This window comes from Haliotis cracherodii, unplaced genomic scaffold, assembly GCF_022045235.1.
Source record: "Haliotis cracherodii isolate W230 unplaced genomic scaffold, xgHalCrac1.p SCAF_9, whole genome shotgun sequence".
NCBI lineage: Eukaryota > Metazoa > Mollusca > Gastropoda > Lepetellida > Haliotidae > Haliotis > Haliotis cracherodii.
Genome location: NW_027266343.1, coordinates 18,108,214 through 18,132,815, shown reverse-complemented (window position 1 = coordinate 18,132,815; position 24,602 = coordinate 18,108,214). Strand labels below are relative to the sequence as shown.

Sequence of the window (24,602 nt, the reverse complement as noted above, 5' to 3'; positions counted from 1 at the left end):
AGTAAGGGAGGTAACTGGTATTGCCTAGAACCAAAGCCACCACCAGTTTTTATGGACATGAAACATCCTCTCCATCAAAATGACTTTTGAAGCCTTTCTTTTACGTGTCAGTCAGTTTTTCCAACATTGAATTTCTTGCAAATTATCATACTCAATGGGACTGGCCGCTATGATGTTGATATCGCCAACCCAACATTGAGGCTGGTTTGTACCTCACATTCTGATTGGTCCGTTAGACCTAGTAGCGTAGCCAATCAAATAGGCTAAAGGAAATCAAGGACATGTAATTTAAGATTGATATAGAGTGTGTGGGGTCAATGCTTGAGCAACCATTGACTTGCCTTTGAGTATAGGTGAAGTGAAAGGGGTTTAACGTTGCGTCCAAGATTATTGCACTTATATAGCGGGGTGCATGTACATCTTAGTGTGTGTGTGTGTGTGTGTTTGTGTGGCTGCTTGTACTATTTTGGACTGATGCCGATTTATGGTGCTAGCTCTCCAAGATGCCGCAGATTAACATGAATAACCCACTCAGACACAGTATACTGACTCCCAGCCGACCAGTCCTTGTTTTAGCCCCTTAATGCCGAGTGCCAGACAGGGTAACAACAAGTACCATCTTGTAATGTCTTTTGGTTTGATACGGTCGGGGATCGAACCCCGGACCTTCCGCTCTCCGGGCGGCTGCTCTACCACTAGACCATGGAGGCGGTCCCTTTGAGTATAACTACCTACTATCACTTGTGATGGATACAAGATGTGCAATCTCAAACTTCGGTGGTGATCATGTGAGAGTGAGTGTTTGCAGTTGAATGCCGCACTATTCCACTTTTACTTCACAAACAAACTTCAAGTAGTCCTCTATTTGTTTTCATTCGATACCGAGGATCAATGAATGTTGTCGGTAAAAGGTCTCTGGTTATATTATGTTTAGTTTAGTTTGTTGTTTAACGCCACACTCTGCAATATTCAAGGTTATATGATGGCGGTCTGTCGATAATCCACGGATTGACATAATGAGCATTGATCTACATAATTTGGATATGATGACATGCATCAACCAAGTCACCGAGTCTGACCATCTGATACTGTTGGTTGCCTCTTACAAGGATGGATTTCTGAAGATGAATTCTAACCCAGATCTTCAAGGGTATAGGTTATGTTTTGTGTCATCCAGTCACAGTCTACAACAAATCAGCTTCTGTCTGTGTACTAGTACTAGACAGGAGCCCAGTCTATGTGTAGCAAGCTGGTGTAAGGGAGATAACTACCCTGACTCCTCCAGCATCCAGAACAAGAAGTCCCACACAAGTTATGAGTTGGGTTTATGCTGCTTTGAAGTGTATTTCTGCCATAACACGGAATGTTGGCTGTGAGAGGAAACACACGGTTGCAGACCTATCAACATGGCTGTGGTGCAAACAAACCAGGGAACATGGTCCTGCCAAATGTGGGATTCAAACCTTGAAACAACTAAGGAATGGAAAGGAGATAAGGATAATTAGGCTTAAAAAAATAAAAGAATTGTTTCTCAGGCAATGTTTTTTTAAATATATAGTGCAGGCGGGTGGTGTTTTTTTCCTCTTTTTTTTCTGGTTGTTCAAACGAGTATGTAAGCAAATAAACTGTTGTGTAACCCAATAAACAATTGTGTACAATCAACCTGGGAAAGTTGGTTGGTTGGTTGGCTGGTTGTTTAACGCCGCACTCAGCAATATTCCAGCTATATGACGGCGGTCTGTAAATAATCGAGTCTGGACCAGACAATCCAGTAATTAATGTCATGAGCATCGATCCACGCAATTGGGATCGATGACGTGCATTCATGAAGTCAGCGAGCCTGACCACCCGATCTCGTTAGTTGCCTTTTACGACAAGCATAGTCACCTTTTCATGTAGACCTTGAAGTTATCAAAATGTACTCCGTGATGACTAAAATACTGGAATATACTATATGACAACAATTGGATATGGAATATTAAAGGAATTGTCTGTTTTTTAAAATGGAAATAAAAATGAAACATGTGGCAAACTTTATGATGATGCGGGCGGTGCCTAAGAACAAAGACTTTATCCATTTCAACACTTTCATGGTTTGGAATACATTTTTATGTAAGAAGGCTGATTTAAGGGATCTTCAGGAGTATCTCTTGTGTTGGAGCAAGTCTTTGATACAAGCTGAGTTTCATAGAAGTCCACAAAAACACTTCCTTGGTTACAGACTTACTCATGGGTTCCCTACCTTGAAGTTATCAAAATCTGCCTTTTTCATGCATGTGGTCAGATGAAAGAAAGATGTGAAATAGAGCAAGTTGACAGCTATTTGAACATTTCTGATAGTTTTCACATCAATATTACACAGTTTTCCACAAGGCTAAAAATTAACATTCAAGTGGACCAAAAGGGCCCTGATCTCTGACTTGACCTCCTCCTCCGTGGTCACTCATGGTGCTTATTCCGACTCTTGGGCTCCATGTGCTCCTTCTGTACCAGTATAAAATACCAACGTGAGTTGCAACATCCACCTTGGTGCATCAGAAACAAAACACAGAGACCTTAATGTCAACCCTGAAAGGTTTTATTTGCAATAACATCAAATCAGTACAGTTTAACAATCATAAGACCATGTAGATATACTGTATCTAAATAATCACCAGCAAAGCAGCATGTGGTGGAGAATATAAAATCAAATATCACTTATTCTCTGTGGTTCTAGTGGTGTGTAAGTAATGTATTGCTTCAAACTGAGTTCTAGTCAAAACATGCTCTCTCAAAGACGGAATGTTTTACTGACACTGTCAGTAACTGAGAACAAATTTTATTTAATGATAAATTTTAATGTGAAGTTTTCACAATATACGACTTTTCCATTGGAGGCCAGTCACATGACTGCAAAAGTGTATGAGCAACACATTTTGACATGAATACATTTTTTACGAGACTTTATTCTTGAAATGGCTGACTACTTTCACATTCCCGTGGATATCCCTGGAACTTTCTAGCACGAATAAAGACAGAGGTGCTGTTCCTCATCACGTAGACCCTTTTAATATTAAACCAAGCCAGACAGTTTGACTGAATGCCGCATGTACTAAATTAAATTGTGTATACATCCTTCGAGGTGTAAAATAGTGATAAAATGTAGGAACTGACATTCACTTGGAGTCAGTTTAGTGGAGTATGAACCTTCATAGTGAGGGACAATCATTCTATAAATGTTGTTACAAGCTATGACATTTATACAGTTTGGCTGTCACTACTCCAATGAACTCACAAAGTGAACGTCCACTCTGGATTCACATGAATATTAATGCTTTTCAATCCTGGTAAAAACATTGGCAAGACTTTATGCGGAAAAGAAATGTGCTTCTTAACATTCTAAAAATGTCACCGCCTACCAAATTTTGGAAACCAATTCAGACCTTTTGGCCAAATTTTGCTAAATATTAACACACATTTGAGTAGTTCAATATGCTATCAGCTTAGCATAATATATACAATCGATTATGTCACATGTTTATAGAACATTAAATAACATAATAGCATCTTAGATATTGCTGAAAACATTCCGTAGGGATCACATGAAAACAATGCACTTGATGTTTACCACTTTGGGTACAGTGCTGACACACAAGGATTATGATCAGAGCGAATCAGATCGGACAACTGGACAACCTGTTCACTAGATTGAATAGGGATAACTCACGGACAGCCTATAAAAAGCCTGAACTTCTACTAGCTCTCAGAATACCTTCAGCATAAGACGACAATGGTGGAGCTATTGAAAATGTACTTTGTGATGGACTGAATGGGCCTGAAGGCCTAAGCAACAATCAAAAGTCACCTGGCTGTCACCACCCAATTGCCATATTGGTCTGCGCTTATCAAAATCATGAGGTACTGGGTGTAACTGTCTTTTGGAATACCCCGAATTAGTTGAATAACAATACTGTTGAACTTATGTTATAAGTACATGGAAAAAAATGATATATATAACGTCCATTACACTTCCTGTGAATAGTTTGTGCAATACTGGCAATAAAGGTGATTACAAGTGTTAGGATGAAGGATTGCTGTGTTATGAAACCTATATACAAATTGTCATGCCTTTGGAACTTATTATCCCTAAAAACAGGTCTAACTAATTGTCCTAATAAATGTATTATTGTTTTTTTGGTGGGGGTGAGGGTGAGGGTGAGGGTGGGGTGGTGGTCCATAATGCAATTATTTTCTGTCCACATGCATGTCGACAAACAATTCAGCATATCCAGTTCACAATACCATTTCCATAACAAGGTTACACATGGTCTGTCCTATTTTATTTACCCATCATCGTATTAATCTACGCTTGATTATATCACAAAAATGACAAACGACTGACAGAGAAACTCTGACAATACAAATAATCCCGTTTCCAGTGAAGTCGTCTGGAGTAATGAATCATGCATACAGGTTATGTTATATGTATCTATTCCCAACATGATTGTCCAGAGAAGCAAGGTTTCCAGACAACCAGGGTCCTTGTGTAAGTCCACGTATCACCTCCTTCCTCTTCCCCGGGAGGTGCCACCCCTTTTACCACCTTTGCCTGCAGCCTTGGATTTAAACTGGTTCTTGAAGTCCAATTCCGCCTCGTCTAACTGGGATATCTTCTTGAACTTCATCGGTGATTCCGACTCCACCTCCGTTGTTGTGGACGCTGCTGTCCAGTCGGGGTCATGGTTGTCGGACGTCTCACTGGACAGAGAATCGGCTTCCTCCTCCAAAAGGCGATGCTTTCTGGAAGTGTCAAGGAATCGGATTTAAAGAATGACTGTTGGTCTGGCGTGAGTGAGTGTTGTTTAGCGCCAGGTCTGGAGTGAGTGAGTGTTGTTGAGCGCCAGGTCTGGAGTGAGTGAGTGTTGTTTAGCGCCACACTCGGCAATATTCAAGCTGTATGATGTCAGCCTGTAATAACCCGATGTGGAGCAAAGGCAAATGCAGGTTGCTGACAACTTTAACCGTGGTGATACCCAAGAGCATTGGTATAGATGGTGCTGACACACCTTATGTCATAATCAGGTCAAAGTTGGGATCAAGACCAACAACAAATGAATCCCTGTATGACATAATTCTCAACAGGTCATTTGGGCCCCTGAGTGAGTGAGTGAGTTGGGTTTAACGCTGCTTTTAACAGTATTCCAGTTATATCACGGCGTGTCAGCTTAATGTGTTAGGAAAACCCGAAATTATGCAGGTCTCAGACGTTTACAACTTCGGTGAAATCCACGAGCACGGGTATGGTGCTGACAAACCTAGAAATATAATCGGGGCGAACCGGGATTCAAACCCGCAAGCATAGGTTTCTGGCGTGCCCAAGGGATGCAACTCTGCAAAGCGAATGGCGGTGCCTTAGATGACTGGGCCTCCCATGCCCCTCTGGGCACCTTTTAGAGATGCAGTCAATTTCTGCTAAAGAGGCTCAGGAAAACACAAATCTTTTGTCCATAGTGAGTTAACAGTTGATGTCTGATAAGAGAGTCATTTAAATAACAAAACCAAAGTCAAACCAGAGACCATATACCATGAGACAGGCTAGTTGGTGACTGATCATTTCCATCTAAGACCAAGTGGCACTTTCACTTCAGACTCAAAGATTTACATGCAAGGTTTTCGTGAATAAACTGATCAGCTGTTCACCCTTTTACATATTTACAAACATTGAGTTAAAGGACATATAAGTAACTATATGTATACGTTGACATTCTTGCAAATTAACAAACGGACAAATCGTACCACATATCATTGTTCAATCTTACAAAAAGAAAATGGTGGCCTGCGAGAATTTCACAATTTCTCCATTTTCCAGTACAAAGTACTCCATTAAATATGTAACTAAGTCCTTAGTTACATGAGTCAACCGGAAGATTTTCTTTGTACAGTCCATTTAGCTCAGATGAGAACAATGAATTGCAAAATAACTCAAAATCAGGAATAGTCTATTACATGGCAAACAATATCTGCTGTTTGTTATCAAAAATACCTTCAAATTATATTTGGGGTACTTTTTAACTGAGTCTCCGGTCAATCTGGGAGAAAACATGCTTACAGCTGATTGCTATTTCTGGCTTAGTTTACAAGACAAATACACATGCATGGTAATCTGAATCTCTGCATAGAAAACAATGCCTAGCAGAACAAGAAATATCATTGAAATGGTAAATCATCATGTCTAGTGATGTTTTCTCGCAATCATCACATTTTCATAGAACAAGTTTGTTATTTATCTTCTGTTTTGTTACCCTGAAGGGATAAAATGGTTTTTTGACTGCTCTTAGCTCAATGATCGAAAAATCAGCAAAGAGAATTAATTCTCAGCATTCAAGCATTTCGCAAGATTGTTTACTAGACTATGGAATTCCTCAGATAAGTGCATCTGCACATGTGCTGTGGCATCCCAATGCATCAATTACACCAATGGGCGTGGCAGTGATTGTTAATGATAATCTACTGTATGGTATATGGTCTCTGATCAAACATATATTTTGACAAACACCCACAAATTATGTTTTGGACATGCTCAAAGTGAATTTCTGAAATTACCACAGGGCTTATTCTAAAGAGGTCCTTTCATCTACCTAGTCGCCTCTAACATCAGCAGAATTGGCTTCCATGGTGCAACACCAAGAGGTGTACCGTACTTACGGAATAAGGCTTGTTGTTGCTATCAAAATTGGTAAATAAATCAAATGTCTTCTTACATGTTTGGTCGCATCCCCGACGGAGTTTGGTGCCCTGCAACAGAAACACAATGTGTCATGGCTGCTTCACTGATCATCATGCTGGTGCTTGCCGAGGTTACACCAGTGACCAAAATAAGCAAATAACTTGAGGCAACCTCTTAGTGTCCTCTCATTCATTTGCACAACCAATTCATCATTATGGTTACACAACATTCTCACATTAAGCCATAATAACCAAGACAATAAGTGATCAGGGCTCACTAATACCCCCGACTTCGACTCCAACATCTTTCTTAGTTCAAACCATGAAAAAAAAGCAATATTTTCTTTAGGTTGCACAAATGTTTAAGTAAAGAAATTCTCAGCAAAAAGAAAAGAAAAGAAAAGCTGATCTTATTTTTAGTGAGTGAGTGAGTGAGTATGGTTTTATGCCGCTTTTAGCAATACTCCAGCAATATCCAACGGGGGACACCAGAAATGGGCTTCAAACATTGTACTCATGTTTGGAATCTAACCTGGGTCTTCGTTGTGACGAGCGAATGCTTTAACCACTAGGCTACCCAACCACCCCTGATTTTTTTATATAGAAAATCCATACATTGAAATCAAACTTTGCACTGCAACTCTCCTATAGGTATAAAAAGTGTTTAGCAAGTTTGAAATGAATCCATGTCGTAGTTTTGAAGTTATAGGTCGCACACAAACCATAGAGCTCTAGCTTTTGGTTATTTGGGTATTTTACCCAGGGGTTTGATATGGACTGGGTAAACACAATTTTTGAAGGGTATTCAAGTTTTTTTTTACCAACACGTTTGTTGACATTTGGGAATTTTAACTTGTTTCATAATAAACCATGTAAATCAATCAAAACTAACTGAATAGTAGTATACCCATCTACGGCTGCTTGCAGTTCCCTCTCTAGGAAACCATTTTAGTTTGCAAAACCTAGCATTGTAAGAAAGGTGCCAGTTTTTAATCACCAATCAGCGACTGGTGAAGATACATTGATGTGCTTTTCAATTGGAATCTATCGGTATTCGATTTGTTTATCATGGAAGCTTTTCCGAATGTTACTGTTGGTAGGTGAATTTGGTGATCGGCTGATATATAACTATTTTATCTACAGTTGTGTAATATACACATTAGTTTTTAGTAAAAAGTGTATTTACAGTTAGTTGCTTATTTGACATGTGGTTTTGATTTGTATGCATATATCAGTTTATCTAATGCATATTTTACGCAAAAATGCAGCTGATCTCGAGCTCTGAAAACTATACCTATTAATGCAGAATATAACATATCCCATATAACGCTGACGTCAGTACTGCTGGGCACTACTGCATTGATGACACTTTCAGATTACAAAGTCACCACTTACTCAGTTTAATCTCTTAGCCCTAGCCCTTGTACCCCAATGAAATCGTAGTGCTAAGACATTCGTAACGCCCAAAGCTGACGAAAGTTGCAGTACTAATACAGTGTATCAGGTTCCAGGCTACTGCTGTAGGCAAACACTTGACAGATTGCATAAGATGCAAAAAAAAGAAAACAGACCCATCACATTACAGAAACATGCCTCCAGCTAGCTAACATAGTTCGTATACATGTGCAGATGACTTTCGGTTCTATGACACCCCTGCCTCCAAGTTGAAAACCAAGAAGTTCCATGCGTTTAGTTAGTTAATAGAAAGGCAAATGCACTTTTCGTCTGATGGTATTAGGTCCTGCTTTGAACGATGGTAGTGTTTGTTGTTAAACGCCACCACAGCAATATTCCATCTATGTCACAGCTGTCTGTAAATGATCAAATCAAGACCAGACAATCCTGTGACTGACGTTATGAGCAAACGATCCACGCCATTGGGGTACGTAAACACACCATCAACCATGACACTGACCCCGCCCAGCAGATGCAGTAAGTCCCCCATTACAATCACGGACCTATTCTATCCCAACAGGTCTCATGTTAGAAGACAGTTGCAGCACCACCATGGGCTCTACTGGAAGAGGTCACAATGACCAATAGTTGACCAACTAGTAACCTGAAGGTAGTGTGCTTGGACATCATCACAGGTGCAGTCTTCCTGAACTTCACAGCAAACACCACCCATGCTATTGCTTTAAAGTGATCAAATGTTAGCTTCCATACCTTGAAGACTGCTTAAATCTAAAACTGATTTCAGTTACAATATTTCATGTAATAAGCGCCCAGGGCGCTCTCAAAATTAAGAATAAGGGGCTCTTATTACAATATTATTTTGGTGAAAAAACAACAAACAAAAAAACAGAGTTGAAAGATAAATTTCATGATTTATGCTGACAGCCTGAAATGTTTATGTATGACAGATATATTTTTCCAGAATTTATTTGCCCATGATTAAGGGTGCATATAACACACGAGTGCGTATTATACATATTATACATTGATCAATTGGAAGGGATGCTAATTGGAATTGTTCACTAGCCGCTTATACGTCAAATACAGTATCTACAACATTTCACAAGGAATTTTTCATTTTCATTTCTACATGACAAGTTCTTCTAACCAGGATTGTGGTGAAAATCCAAAATTGTGTCCAGCTCATTGTTTCCTTATAGACTGTTATGAACTTTTAAATCCATGTAGATTTTCCATCACACACACTGTTTCAAACTCAAAGACAGATCTAAGGTGAATAAAGATGGTAAAAACAAATAATTCTGATCATGAAACCTAATGACAATAGGATCTATATACTTCTTGTCAATTGGAACCCTCATGATGCAACATCTCTTTATCCTGCATCCATTCTATACATATGTGTGTATTGGATGCATATGTCTGCGTGATGCAAACTCCTGGGAATGATTACAAGGAGACAGAAAGGCACATATTGTGAGAGAATATCCCATCTACTCAGGCAGCATGCATATTGTAAATTGACTAAAACTAAAACCAAAACCACTGAAGACAAATCAATACCCAATTAGTCTAAAAGTTACCCAATCACTGATTAAAGTCCTTGAACTGACGCCAGGTTGATTCAAAACTAGACATCTGAGTACCTCGTCCTCTTGACCGGGTGGCTCTACGCTCTGGCTCATCAGCTTCAAGTTCAAGGTCAAGCACATCCTGATCTCCTCTCTCTGCTTGCTGCATTCTGGCTGCTATACACTGCTCTGTGTGTTTCTCGATGAGGTCTTGTCTCACCAGCATGTTACAAACACAGCACTGTTCCATATGCCGACTGGAAGAACATGTATTTCAAATAAAGGAATGAACGAGCCTAGATTAATGATGTTTCTGGTGTATCTCGGCAATAACAGAGAGGGTACACGTAAAATAGGCTCCCTCCATGAGATAAGTGACCTTGGTCTTCAGGCAAACAAGAAAATGGTGATGGTGATCATGCTGGATTTTAATGAGAGCTTCCGGGGCTTCAACCTCAAACACAAAGAAAAGGGAGGCCTGGAGTCTTTGAGGTTAGCTGTGATATTTGAATCTAGGGACCCCTAAATTGTTTACATGAAGGCTATGACAAGAACCCCATTACTATCAGTCTAAATTCAAACATTGGCTAGCTATCCCAATACCCCAATGTACTTCTGAGAAGTTTGCCAGCGCATGGTATTGGGTGTGGTCACTACCAACTCACTTTTCACACACTTCACCATTTTGTTTCACTCCATCTCTAATCACTTTGTCAAAACTGACCAATGACAAATCCTGATTCAACAGTTATTTGGCTATTGGTGAAGCACTGATATTTTGTACATTGAAAATTAGTTGTTATTCTGAGTATGGATGACAAAGGATGAGTGATGAAGCTCCAAGCAATAAATCATCTGATCATAGTGGTGAGCTTTTTCACAAACATTGTGGTGGATCACACAATTGTTGTGGACTGAACAGGCCTTTGGCATTTCAAGCCAACCACCAATTCCACAACCATTAGACTTTCCCTTTGCCCAAAGAGAGGGGGATTTATTGTGCGCTGGAGTTTCTGAGAGACACATTAATTCCTACCTTTGCAGAATCGGCTTAACTGTGATTGGTATTGGCTCTTCTACAACATCTCCTGAAAGGACAAAACAGATTCATTGTTGACAGAGGAGGAGAGCAGATGATGGTGTACAGCAACTTGTTTGTCCTCACAGTGTACCCTGATACAGTGGAACCTAGTGAACTTCTATGTCCGGGGAACAATAGAGTCATCTACAGATTGAGACAAGAAGAGCACAACTGTGAGACGAAAGGGTCGCCACTGATTCAGCCAGATTCATGGAGTCGCATGGTATCATGTGATATATCCTGTGAATGAAGTTGGAGCTAAGGAAGATTCACTGCATTCATAAATATAGTCATGTTTTTTCTATTGTTTTTAGGAATTATTTACTTATAATGTCACAATTTACTAACTGTGGCGCATTAAACAATCATTATTACTTGATTTGATAGCCTTGATGTAGAGCTAGTATGTTACCTTGTTCCTTAGCAATTCTGGTCCTGCCAGAGTAGTCTCCCTTGTCACTTTCCTGATGCCTAGATCTGTGAAGTTCAGAATAAAAGATATGAGTAAATAAATGACATTTTCCGCAGCAGTGGCAGTATCAGCTTTATCATGGTAGCCAGCAAAGAGGATTCAAAATCAAAACCAATGTTTCGGACTTGATTATTTCATCCCATGTGTAATTGCTGACTGACAGTAAACAACATTCACTCACTCTGGTCACATGACACACACTGGGGTACTTGGGGCACACAATAAACATTACACAATATATCTGGGAAGACACCATGTCGCTCTAGATTTCCGTTGGGAACTCCCCAATCTTGAGCAGGTGTCCTGCTAGACCCACTGTTATTCATGTCTTTTACAACTACAGTCATTTCAGAATCTACTGGGCCAATACTCCATTCTTATGCCACCATTTCACTACGACCAAGAATATCCTGAGTGACCCCGAATAGGTAATTTTTCATGTTCGTAGATAAATCTCAATCATTTCTTGAAGTTCTCAAATGAATCTTATTTGATTCCCAAACATTCGTACAGTTGGTTTGAGTTTGTTGAATAGGCGAGAAAGTTGTTTGTTTTTTTATAATTGCAATTTCGTAGCCATATCGTAATCCATTCCTAATTAATTTTTATGTTCCGTAACAGCTTCATAATCGATTCTTTTGCATTCTTGGATATTCTTAGCGCATTGTGGATCCCACAATTTCTTGTCCTCAACCTGAAAACATCCCCAAACAGCCATGAATGTTCCGAGTCAACTACGAATCATGTAAGAATTAAGTAAGAACAACATTCGGCATATTCGTAACTTAGTCGTAGGTGATTCTTACAATTCGTGCATGATCGGTACATGAATCTTGTAATTCGTACATGTTTCTTAACCCATTCCTGGCATTCTTCATAGCCACGAAAGTTATTATTGGCCGAATCATCACGAATTTCGAAAGTTTCTGATTCGGGATATTCGTGGTCATAGTGAAAGGGGGTCATTAACAATGTGGCACAAAACAACAGCAGAATGATCAGATCCTCAGTAGTCAGCTCTTTCAACAAGCATGAAGTGCTGGGGAACGGTCTTGCTCCACATTCCACATGGGGTCAACAAAGTTCATTCTTGGCTGTGCCATTGTCACATGAAGTTTCAAATGTTGCCCACTGAAATTACAGAGGGCCCAGGAAGCTACTGTGTTTGACTTAATTCCAGTCCAAGACAAACATATACTATAGTATCCTGATACCAAAACAGTGTGAGTTTGTTTTAATTGTAACCTATCAAAACTCCAAATCATGCTCTCAAATACTGCATTACATTAGAAATCCTGAGCTCTAGGACTGCACCGTTTTACAGGTATACTACAACTGACATCAGCAAAACATGGCTTGATGGCCATGATGGCATCAGGAGATGAAATATTCCCGTGGTCTGGCGCATTTTGGAAATCTTAATTTGGCTACTTATACCCCACTTTTGGTTCATTGCATTGGATACCTTCTGTTCAATAAAGACAAAAATTGCTGTTCAGTATTTTTTAATATCCCAAATCATCACAAGGCACCTGTTCACCACTAGACTGATCTGTATAGCAAGTTCCATCTAGAAATATTCCCCGGTTCCCCGGACATGAGCACTAGTCTCGTTTTCAGTGAAGTCCAACTTATCGTCATAAAAACACAAAAAAAAGTATAAAAAATAATATGAGTCCGAAATCATCAAAAGGCATCACTAGACTGATCTGTATAACAAGTTTCAACAAGAAATATACAACAGTTTAGGACTGTTCTGGAAATGGAAAGACAAGCAGACTGACTTGGTGGTCACTATATGCTCTCAATATTCGTAGACTGCTTATAGCATATGGTTCTGGGGCCCTCATTGGACCAGGATTTCATTTAGGGACACAACAAGAATGTCCTACCTTGTGGATGTAGAAGCTTGCAGGTTTCCTGAAACACAAATATGATATGAAACAAATCATGTTAGCTGTTTATTAGTCATAAAATAGATATACCTAGTCTCAAAGTGAGAGTTAGGTGTGCAAGGTAATGTAGGTCAAAAATTAATTTAGTGAGGTGTCCAGATATCTAAAGTCCTGCTTAGTGAAGTGATAGACTAGTGGCTAAAGTGGCAGACTGATATTGCATACCATCATCTCCTGTAGTAGACGTCACCTCCTGCTGACCCAGGCAGTCCGAGGCGTGCCGCTCTATCAGGTTAACTCGGAACAGCTTTGAACACATTGGGCACTGGATCTAGGAACACACAAGTGAAACGTTATTCATTGCAAGACCAACAAATTCTTTAATTCATAATATTGTCCATTCACTGACTGAAAAACTGGGAGTATTCAAAATGAATAAATCTCCTTCACATCTTAAATATATATTTTTGATCTTGAACAACCACCAAAGTAAATTCCTAAACTTCAATCATGTCCCAGTCACGTTATTATTTCAAGGGTTTGCTTCAATACAATACTAACTTAAACCTGGGTAGTACTAGCACTGGCTATCGATAAAGATCTTAGAGATTGATTACCGTTAACTCAATATTGACCAATTATCGATAAATATCAAAGAAGTGACTTTCAGCAAATATACAAAAAGATCAGAGACAAAACAACCTATTTCACGTCACTGGTGAGTGGTGACAGATGTATATGTGGATTCAGTTGCTTTCCGTCTTTGGCAGTGGACAAAACAAGTCTGCTTCAGCAACTTCAAACTCTATTTCATTACAATAGTTTATGTAAGATATTATTGATAACACAATTTTCATATTGATCATTGTGAATATTACTTCTCATCTACGATAATTCTGATTATTGATCTTTTAAGCCAGCCCTATAAAATACTGACTTCTTGTTCCTAGTTGGCAGAACATTGTCGGAGTAGGATGACGATTAAGCAAGGCAAAGATTATTGTCCTCTTCATTAGGTGTTTCCAGTGGCTGTACATCTATGCTTTTATTCAAAGAATAATTCATACTTTTGGTTACATTTCGTAGTTGTATGTGCATTTTTCTACTCCATCCAAAATTCAGAAGAGACAAATAATAATAACTTATATATTTTGATTTGCTTGTGGCTCTGGTTGGTTGATTATTCTGTAAACTGATCAATCAATAAAGTGTCACCAATGTACTTTTATACACAAAAAGAGCAAAATGGCTGGACACAACTTTTGGAAATATTCCAGCAATATCAAACAAGAGTCATCATTCAGGAGATGAAATATTCCGGTGGTCTGGTGCATTTTGGAAATGGAGTTTGGCTACTTATACCCCACTTTTAGTTCATTGCCATTGGATACCTTCTGTTCAGTGAAGAAAAAAATTGCTGTTCAGTATGTTTTAATATCCCAAATCAAATAAAGGCACCAAATCACCACTAGACTGATCTGTATGTAGAGTTCCATCTAGAAAATATTCAATGGTTTTGGAATTCTGCTCTGGAAATGAGCACAAGTCTCATTTTCAGTGAAGTCCAACTTATCATCATGAAAACACAAAAAGTATGAAAAATAATATGAATCCAAAATCATCAAAAGGCACCACTAGAAATATTTGTTAAGCAAGTTTCAAAAAGAAATATACAACGGTTTAGGAGTTCTGCTCCGGAAATGGAAAGAGATTTGGACGGACATGTTGGTCGCTATATGCTCCTGTTTTTCGAACGGGGGTAACTAGGACACACACGCACCAAAACGAGAGAAGGCTTCACACATAGTTCCCATGTTGGGAGTGGAACCTTGGCAAGAGGTGTGATTGGCAAACAATCAAAATCTAAATCTTAAATTATTACCTTTCCTTCTGTGTCCAGCTCTGGTCCTGACTGAACTACATCCCCAGAATCGTCAGAGTCAGCAAAGTGCAACTCACTCCTCAAGCTCTTCGCTTTTTCTGGAGAACTATCAGCAGAAGTGGATTCCTTTTCATAAGTGTCTGTTAAAATTATCGGAATGATTCTGTCCTTTGATGTTGAAGCCCTTGAAGGCTGTTTAGAATCAGGACTCAAATTCCTCACTTTTAATCCAATCCTGTTTGTTACAAAATCAGAATTGTCTTTAACGAAGAACCCATCCAAAGTAGCTTCTTGCCTTGTGGTTGTCATGCTTGAACGCTTCTTCCTAGTGAATGTGTGTCCGCTTCTCCGTACAGAGAGAATAGGGCTTTCATGGGGAGAGGCAAGTCTCTCCTTTCCGGGGGACCCTTCATTGGAATCTGATGACACAATGTCTATTGTAGGTTCTTCCTTACCTCTGACAGACTTGTCCTGTACGTCCCTTTGAGTTCTTCTCTCAGACACTGACAGGGAACTACCAACAACTTGCCTGGGACTCACTGCAGGCTTTCTCTTGGTAACAAAACCTCCAACATCTGAATCTTTGGAATCGTCTTCATCTATGTCAAAATTAAAAGTGCCTGTCTTCCCTGGCCTTGCTTTTTGGAAAGATTTAATTTCCCCTTGAGAGTTAATTAAAGAACCTGACTCTCTACTCCCACTACTTGCCTGACTTCCAGGAAGTTTGGGGCTGAGGCTGACACTGTCCCTTCTCGTATCCTGAGAGCAGGTCACGGTTGATGGACTAGATTTTCTTAACGACCTCCTGCGCAGAATTTCTGTGGCAAGATCAGAACTGTCACTTTCTTTCAAATCATCCGGTCTTTTTATTGTCCTCCTTTTCTGGATCTCAGTTGGGCTGTTCACTATGGTTTTCCTTGGTTGAATTTCCATGGGACTGTCCGAGTCCCTGCTTTGAACTTCAGTCAGCTCTGGCTCAAATGTTTCTGTGTCAGCCATATAGAGGTCCTCCTCCATGGCTAGTGTCTGGGGTACAAGTGTTGGGTAGACTGGTGAGTCTGTCTGTGTGTCCTCACTGTAACGACACTGGCCTGCTTCAGGGGGTTTGTCGCTTGAACTGATTCCAATATCTGGAAGACTCTCCTCGTCCTCGTCCTCGTTTGATGCATCTAGAGGATCTCTTCGTGTTGGGATGATCCGTCGTGGCTGTATTCGTTTATGTTCATTCACATCCGTCTCAGAGCTCTTCGGACTATCAGGAGAATTACTATTGTGGACTACCTTCCGAGATTTAGTTGCTCGTAATGATCTTTCTCCTGTCCGTGATTTCATTCTTAAACGACCTTCACCGCTCTCAACTCCCTCGTCGGAAGATTTGTCTAAACGAATGGTAACTTCTTCATCAGACTCCGAACTCCAAGAATAAGATTTCTGTCCACGGCCTTTGGCATCAATTGTACGGGTCATATGTCTGCCAGGCTTAACTGATTCTCCCCACTCAATATACGAGTCTGCCTTCACCTGCTCCTTGCTCAGTTTACGGAAATAAATATCAAACAGCTGGATGATGACTTTAGTGTAGGCTATGTGGTCAGCAGAGACAGGAGCAAAGAAGCTTCTCTTGGAAAAGTCCTGACAAAATACAATAAAAACACACATATGAACTCTCAAAATGGGTCAACAAGAAAGAAATTTCCACAATATTTCATTCCATTTCTCATTCCAACACAAAAGTTGACAGAAACACGGTCCAGGTCAATAAGATGCATGTCAAACATATTTTCACTGATTCTTAACATGAAATATTACTTTCCAAAGGATATGTAGTCATGTTCAATAGAATCATGCAATAATTTCATGAATGTTTACCATTTTCAAATATGGAACAAGGGTCTAACAATAAAAGAAGAACAAGCATGAAATACTCTCATCCCCTGCCAATATGACATGCCTGGTTGTGTGCAAGGCAAGAAATATTGTACGTTTTTCAACGGAAGGATCACTACCACCATTTTCAGTCAGTCAAAAACGTTGCAATGGAGACTCAAAATGTTTTTTGAAAAAAGTCCCAAACTATCAAAAGGCACCAGTTCACCACTAGATCTATTTAAGTGCCCAGTCTGGTTAAGATATCTCTCATGTTTTTTTAGTTCTGCTCCAGAAACAAAACTAGACAGACAGCACCCATTTCTATATCCCCCTTGCACTTTGTGGAAGTCCGGGCCAGGCAATCCAGTGGCCAACTGTTTGAGCAGTAATCCACCCATCAACGCCCAATGACACACATAACAGGCCCAATGACCCACAACACAGGCCCAGTGACCCACAATACAGGCCAAATGATGCTTTGGTTTTTTGTTTTACGCCGCACTCAGCAATATTCCAGCTATATGACGGCGGTCTGTGAATAATCGAGTCTGGACCAGACAATCCAGTGATTGACATCATGAACATCGATCCATGCAGTTGGGATCGATGACATGCGTGAACCAAGTCAGCGAGCCTGACCACCCGATTCCGTTAGTAGCCTTTTATGACATGCATAGACTCCATTTACGGCAAGCATGGGTTGCTGAAGACCTATTCTACCCCGGATCTTCACGGGTCACAGGCCCAATGACAAACAACACAGGCCCAATGACACATAACATGGGTTATATCGCTGACATTGTGTGCTGGAGATTAGGTGCCTCACTCTGGCAGTATGGGATTCAACCCACAAAGTTACTAGAATCTGTACTATACTAAGAAAGTTTTATCCCAAATATAACATTTGTTACATTTGACCGCTTTCTAAATGGTATTGTGTATTAATATTTATAAATTTTTGAAATAATCAAGTCAACTACTTGGGTGAGTATTTCCAACTGCCTAACAAAATGCTACATCTCATTGCATAATACTTTTCGAACTAACCATAATGTGAGTCAATCACAAACTGATTGATAGCAACAACTGCTTGTTAGCCAGCTCACATGGAACACGGAATATTTTATGCTAAAATGGACAAACTAAGTATCAAGAGATATTATGCCATTCATTCCCTACTACAAATGCACGAGGGATGTTCTATGTGTGATACACTCCATAGGAACAGGAAGAACTTACATTTTCTTGTGACCTCCTGAGTAACCTGTTTGGGTCCAAAAAGGAGAAAGAAAAGATTTCATTAAGACACCAGGACCAAGAGTTTACAAATCAAGGTCAAATCCATAGGACCAAAGTGGGAATATAAATGTGTTCAATTCAACAAATTGAAAGGACAGAAATTAGATGGTTTAGCTAGAAAGGTGAGAAAACTTTCCCAGTGATTTTTCAGTAGCTCTGTTACTGTTCACTACTTTAATAACTTACATTTGTCAAACCGAGTCATCCACATATATCCATGAAAATGGCAGATAAGCCATAGTTACATAAGTGTACAAGCAATAAAGTTAATACTTACGCAGCTTTTGAGTATCTGCGTTTCATGGGAATCAGGGGGGACAAATGAGAATCCTGTAAAGAAAACATAATAAGAATAGATCTCCATCAGAGTAACCAATTTCTCAGACAAATATGGGAGAATGCTGGCCTGAAAATGTCTTTCAGAATCATTTTCAGTTGAATTTAGTCTTAACATAAATTGTGTTATTTTTTACTCTACTCCGCTCGCGGACTGTTACCAAGATAGCCAAGAAAACCTTGATGAACATGCCCAACACCTCTCACTCTGTGGAATGTGCAGATTGTGTGGCCCTCAACTATACTTAGGTTTTTCCCAAGAGGAGAACAAATCTCAACGACCTTCAAGATATAATTTCAGGAATAACCAGTTTAGTGGAATTTAAATTTTTTTTTTTTACGATATTGGAAAAAGAAAAGAAAAAGAGAAGAAAATATCGATGGAATTTGGCTCCTCAGGGAAAAATACTAGGCATTCAACTGAAGCTATCTGAATATCAAATTAATTCTTTACTTGCTGTTTTCTTGGATATCAACTGTTCTGTCGTTGGTGACCCCAAAATAAGACTTTGTATACTATTTGATATTGCGATCTCTTGTTTCAAGAACAAATGCAAAGAACCTACGTTTTCTGCAACTGTGCCTTTCTTGCCTGCACTCCTCAAGGCCCTGAGGGAAGAGAGACAGAACATGATCTTAATGGGTACTTAACAGAACACATGACCTTAAAGCACCAAACAGAACACATGGTCTTAAAGCACCTATCAGGATACATAGCCTAAGAATATTTGAAAGAATAAAAGGCCTTAAATTACTTTACAGAACATATGGCCTTAATACCTGACAGAATACATGGCCTTAGTACCTGACAGAATACATGGCCTTAGTACCTGACGGAACACATGGCCTTAGTACCTGACAGAATACATGGCCTTAGTACCTGATAGAATACATGGCCTTAGTACCTGATGGAACACATGGCCTTAGAACCTGACAAAACACATGGCCTTGGTACCTGACAGAATACATGGCCTTTGTACCTGACAGAATACATGGCCTTAGTGCCTGACAGAACACACAGAAACAACCACCTAGTATTAAAGTTCCCAGCAGAAGCAGCAAAGCCAGGATTGAGGCCAGTCCCTGATCCAGACAGCCTGTCAGGGGGGTTGTTTTGATGCAACATCTTCCCCTGTGACGTCAGTGGTATCAACCAGACTGAGATTGGCCTTACCAGCAATGGAAATTCATATGCCGCATGCTTAACATCTGTGTGCATTCATCCCATTGTTCTCATGTGCTGTTACTTTTTCAGTATAGTCACGTCCGGATTACGCATTTGGTCGTTAGATTTTGATCTGACTAATTTGGAACTAAATGACATCCTATTCATGCTTCACACATTGTAAATGTGCTAATGTCTCTCATATATGCATGTCAATGTCACCTATGTGTTGTTTGTTTAGGAGTATATACTTTATACAGTATAAAAACTCCATTATGGGCTGTACCTTGTCCTGCCCTTGTGTTGGTCTGCCTCTTCATCTGAGACTGGTGTTCCGGGTAAGTCCTGCAACAGGAGTGACTGGGGTCAGAGTGAGTGAGTGAGTGAGTGAGTTTGGTTTTACGCCGCTTTTAGCAATATTCCAGCAATATCACGGCGGGGGACACCAGAAATGGGCTTCACACATTGTACCCATGTTGGGATTCGAACCCGGGTCTTCGGCGTGACGAGCGAACGCTTTAACCACTAGGCTACCCGACAGCCCCCACTGGGGTCAGAAGTATGTGAGTCATACTGCAGCACATGAGTCATTGTGCTGACATAATACACTGATCTGGCTACACTACTGGGTCTTGTCTACTCTGCACACGGACTCATTCCTCGTCAACATGCAAACAAACAAAGAGACAGAAGTTCAAATCATGATAAAACCCAGGATAATACACAAAATACAAGTAACCTGTCATAACAGTAATAACTGATCATTTGGAAGAAGTCAAATGAAACCAATGATTGATGATGACATCCAAAATTATCATAACCATGGTAACACTACTCATTCGTCCGTGTGGTCATTTTGTAGAGCTAATCAGCTTAATATGTGAGAAAACATAAAAGCAATGCAGGTCTTAGGGTGAAAATGTTTTTAAAAAATGGTTCTCAGGCAATGGCATTTGAAAATATAGTGTGGGCGGGTGATTTTGTTGTTGTTTTGGATTGTTCAAACTAGTATGTAACCAAATAAACAGTTGTGTAAATCAACATTTGAAAGGGCCGCCCGACATAAATGTATTCACTGATAAGTAAAATACTTACATACAGTAATTGACTAATGCTGGACTTGGAATATTTAAGGATTTTTTAAAGCGTTTTTTTTAAAATGAAAGTAAAAACGAAAGGTACAGGAGAACTTATGATGATGTGGACAGTGCCTGCGAACCAAGACTATTATTTTTTTTAGCCTAAGACATCTACTACGTTATTGAAACACATGAGCACGAGTATGGTGCTGAGAAAACTACAAATGATAATTATGGTTAATTTGGGATGAGAACCTGCAATCATAGGATTCTTGTATGCCTATGGGACAAGAAGACTGTCATGCCATATGTGACGCCTAGGCTTGCTTGGCCCTCCTACTCCCAGTGACATATCCTGACCTTCAAAAGGTACAAGGCACAACTGGATGAAGATGTATAACCTCTCACCATTGGGATAGTCTCTCCTTCAAACAACTCTTGTGAGCCCGGGGCCTGAGTTTCATCTATATCATCTTCCATCACCTGGTTGGGCTGGCTACCACTTGAGCCAGCAGTTTCCTAGAACAATAAAGGTGACCAACTTGACATCCAGAAGATCAGAAATCAACTGACACTTTAGCCAATCAATAATCCACTAGTCTCATAAGATTTCTTTTGGCCTAGTAAGATTTGCCAAACAAAACTCCATACACTAACACTTATATCTATGATGTCATGAGACAGTCTCAGGCTGGAAGACTCAAAAGGTTTGGCACCGACTGTTGATCATTAACAAGATCACAAACATCCAGCATGCAGACAGACTTAAGCATCATCTATTTATTCAAAGTAAAGACAGTTGACCATCAAGATCAATTCATCAGTCTGGATTTCCCAACACTGACCTTGTTCTAGCAATATTAACAGTTCTATGAAACAGATATATTCTGCAGTGTTGGGTCAGTGTTTGGTCCTATTATTGTTCCAACAGTCAGAGGGCTGGAACGCCAATGGTAATTTGATTGAATAGAGCCATCACCTTACTCAAAATGCTAAAATCTTTAATTTATTACTTGATAAAATGTTGTCAGAAAGTTACATCTTACATCCAAACATTGCTCTCACATTGGCTTGAAGTTATTATTTTCTGACTTGCTGTGACAATGTCATCAAGTTTATCTAGGCACAGCTGAAGAGATGCCTTTGGCATCCTACTATTTCTGACCCTAACACATTGTAGTGTGGCATAAAAACATAAGGAAAGGGCGTTGCTGGTTTTCTGCATGTCCTGGCTGGCATGTTTGAGGAAATCCCAAAGCTGGTGCAGGTGAAACCCAAAGCCCAAACCAAGATTAATAGTCTATAATAATGTATGCATGAGTGGGTTTGCACAATGATCCTCTTACAGGAAGCCAATGCTTTACGGTCTGGTGTCTCTGTCCAGAGGTCAAGACACTGTCCATGGTGCCACGTGCGACATTGCTTCTGTCTCATATTGGCCATTAAAATTTGAGTCCAAATACCAAGAAAGTCGGTTGAACGATTTGAATCAAATCAATTACGTTGAGTGTAGTTCCTCTTTGACAGTGATGAATGGGACAATATAAGATATCATTCTTCGTAATAAAGGCTACGTTCAATCATTAGTCAATTACTGGTCACTTGCGTCATGTTGATGATCAATAATACATTGAGACAGTGATTGAGAACATCATTTTCGCGAAATTAGGTTTACACTGTGTTGAAGATTTATTTATGCATGTGTACCATTTTGGTGAAAAGCACAAGCACAAGTATGGTTATGGTGGTGTCTGACCATTTATGCACATACAGTGTATGACATTAAAATATGATGGTTATAAAAGGCAATATGATGGGCATATGTAGGGGTTAGGTTTGTAGTGAGTGAGTGAGTTGGGTTTAACTCCGCTTTTAACAGTATTCCAGTTATATCGCGGCGTGTCAGCTTAATGTGGGAGGAAAGCCTGAAATGATGCAGGTCTCAGACGTTTACCACTTCGGTTAAACCCACAAGCATGGGTATGGTGCTGACAAACCTAGAAACATAATCGGGGGGAACCGGGATTCAAACCCACAATCACAGGTTTCTGGCGTGCCCAAGGGACCCAATTCTGCACAGCGAATCGCGGCGCCTTAGACAACTGGGCCACCCGTGCCACCGTTAGGTTTGTGAAGATGTGACACTGCACATCATATCAACAGATCATGTATTGATACAAAACAATTCCGGAATATACAATAACACATCAAACCCACTGTTGTATTAAATGACTCAGTCTACTGAATGTGTTTTCAGCTGGGCTAATATTCATTTCCTTTGATGATGGAAATGCTTCCCTGTCATGTCCAGTGTCCATGAATCATATCACAACAAGGTGTATGACTACAGCCCCAGAAGAGTTGATGTAGGGTCAGACATAGCAGACAACTACAAGGAACCAAGGACCTGTCCTAATTTAAACCTCAGGGCCCAAAAGGCCTATATATACAGAACTGCAAAAAAATTGGGAAACAAATACCATACTATTCTAAATATCTAATTTTGAGCATATCAGTGAGTGAGTGAGTTGGGTTTAACGCCGCTTTTAACATTATTCCAGTTATATCGCGGCGTCTTGAGCATATCAAGTGTCCAGGTGTCATATATATAGTTATCCTAGATATATATCCACGGTTTTATGCGACGCAGAAATGTCTGTCCAATACCCACAAATGTATAGAATAGACGCAGAAAAGATACAGTACAGTACATCATGTTATTACTGCGCAGGACCATCATATTTGTAACCTTGACATTAGTAATTGGGGGTTGTCTGGAAGTCAAGGTAAACCACTGAGTATCGCATCGCAACAGCATGTATCACTATAGACATAATATGAAAGCAATTAGGAACATTTCAACTTAGGCAAGCGTTGCGACTGTACTCTCTCCTTCCCACAATGCATATTTCAGCACCAGAAATAATCACTAGTCCCATAGTCCTTGCCAAACTGCCCAATAGTTAAAGTATCATAAGGACTAGTGGAAATTTGCCGCAAATAAGGGTTTTGCTATATGTTATCATAAGGGCTATTGGACTAAAAACATTAGTTTCTATCACTGCATTTACAGGAATTATTCCCCATGACGGAATGTCCTATCATGTCTGCCATGCCCTTGAGCAGCAGATTGCAAGAAAGTTGCAGCATCAACGGACCTAGATCTGATTATTGTAGATGCCTCAAATTAGGTTGACTTTTAATTAAAACAAATAGTTCAGAAGGTTTTCTATCACTGTTTCATTTATCCATCTTTCAAAACCCTCAATATTCTAACTTAAGTAAGTATTGACCTCACAGGCTTATCTTGTCGGCAATGTATAACCAACATCAGTTATAATCATGACAATGCAGGGATGATTCAATTCAATTGATACACATCTAGTTATTTGTAACTCACTTTAATGTAGATAAAGAAATTTGAGTCTTGATTACAAAAGCAATGTCAGTACAACAAAGTCAAGATTCTATGAACAAAATTCTAACCTGTCTGGCCACTTTCAGTAGTTGCTGTGTTCCAGCTTGTGCCCTATTCAGTATAGTTTATGTTGACTGACATGCAAATCACAAGCCGCAAACAACAGCTGGCATTATAATGAAATGGAATGGAATTTGTATCTAATTCATAATTTATTGATCTGAGTGGGTCATGTAAAATGATGCATATTCTAGCAATTTTGAATTTTTGAATTTGTTGACCTGCATACAACTATTATTGTTCCTAATTTAGGGGAGGTGAATTCCAAGGTTCCTTAGCGTTTGCTCCATATGTATCTTGAAACCCTCTACATTTTGAGTGAGTGAGTGAGTGAGTGAGTGAGTGAGTGTGAAT

The 24,602-nt window shown here is 39.7% G+C and overlaps 1 protein-coding gene across 1 annotated transcript in view; it reads right to left on the bottom strand.

The window, feature by feature from the left end:
• Positions 1-4,181: 4,181 nt before the first annotated feature.
• The window catches only part of LOC139452881 (apoptotic chromatin condensation inducer in the nucleus-like), a 39,028-nt gene continuing 18,607 nt past the window's right edge, over positions 4,182-24,602 (bottom strand). The window contains exons 7-19 of the mRNA XM_071234518.1: positions 21,179-21,289; positions 19,978-20,036; positions 19,093-19,135; positions 18,468-18,520; positions 18,131-18,155; positions 15,023-16,654; positions 13,366-13,471; positions 13,138-13,165; positions 11,186-11,250; positions 10,729-10,780; positions 9,768-9,949; positions 6,741-6,774; positions 4,182-4,779 (exon numbers count right to left, since the gene is read on the bottom strand). Coding sequence (XP_071090619.1) covers positions 4,539-4,779; positions 6,741-6,774; positions 9,768-9,949; positions 10,729-10,780; positions 11,186-11,250; positions 13,138-13,165; positions 13,366-13,471; positions 15,023-16,654; positions 18,131-18,155; positions 18,468-18,520; positions 19,093-19,135; positions 19,978-20,036; positions 21,179-21,289 — 2,631 coding nt within the window. The 3' untranslated portion in view covers positions 4,182-4,538. The remainder of the gene's footprint in view (positions 4,780-6,740; positions 6,775-9,767; positions 9,950-10,728; positions 10,781-11,185; positions 11,251-13,137; positions 13,166-13,365; positions 13,472-15,022; positions 16,655-18,130; positions 18,156-18,467; positions 18,521-19,092; positions 19,136-19,977; positions 20,037-21,178; positions 21,290-24,602) is intronic.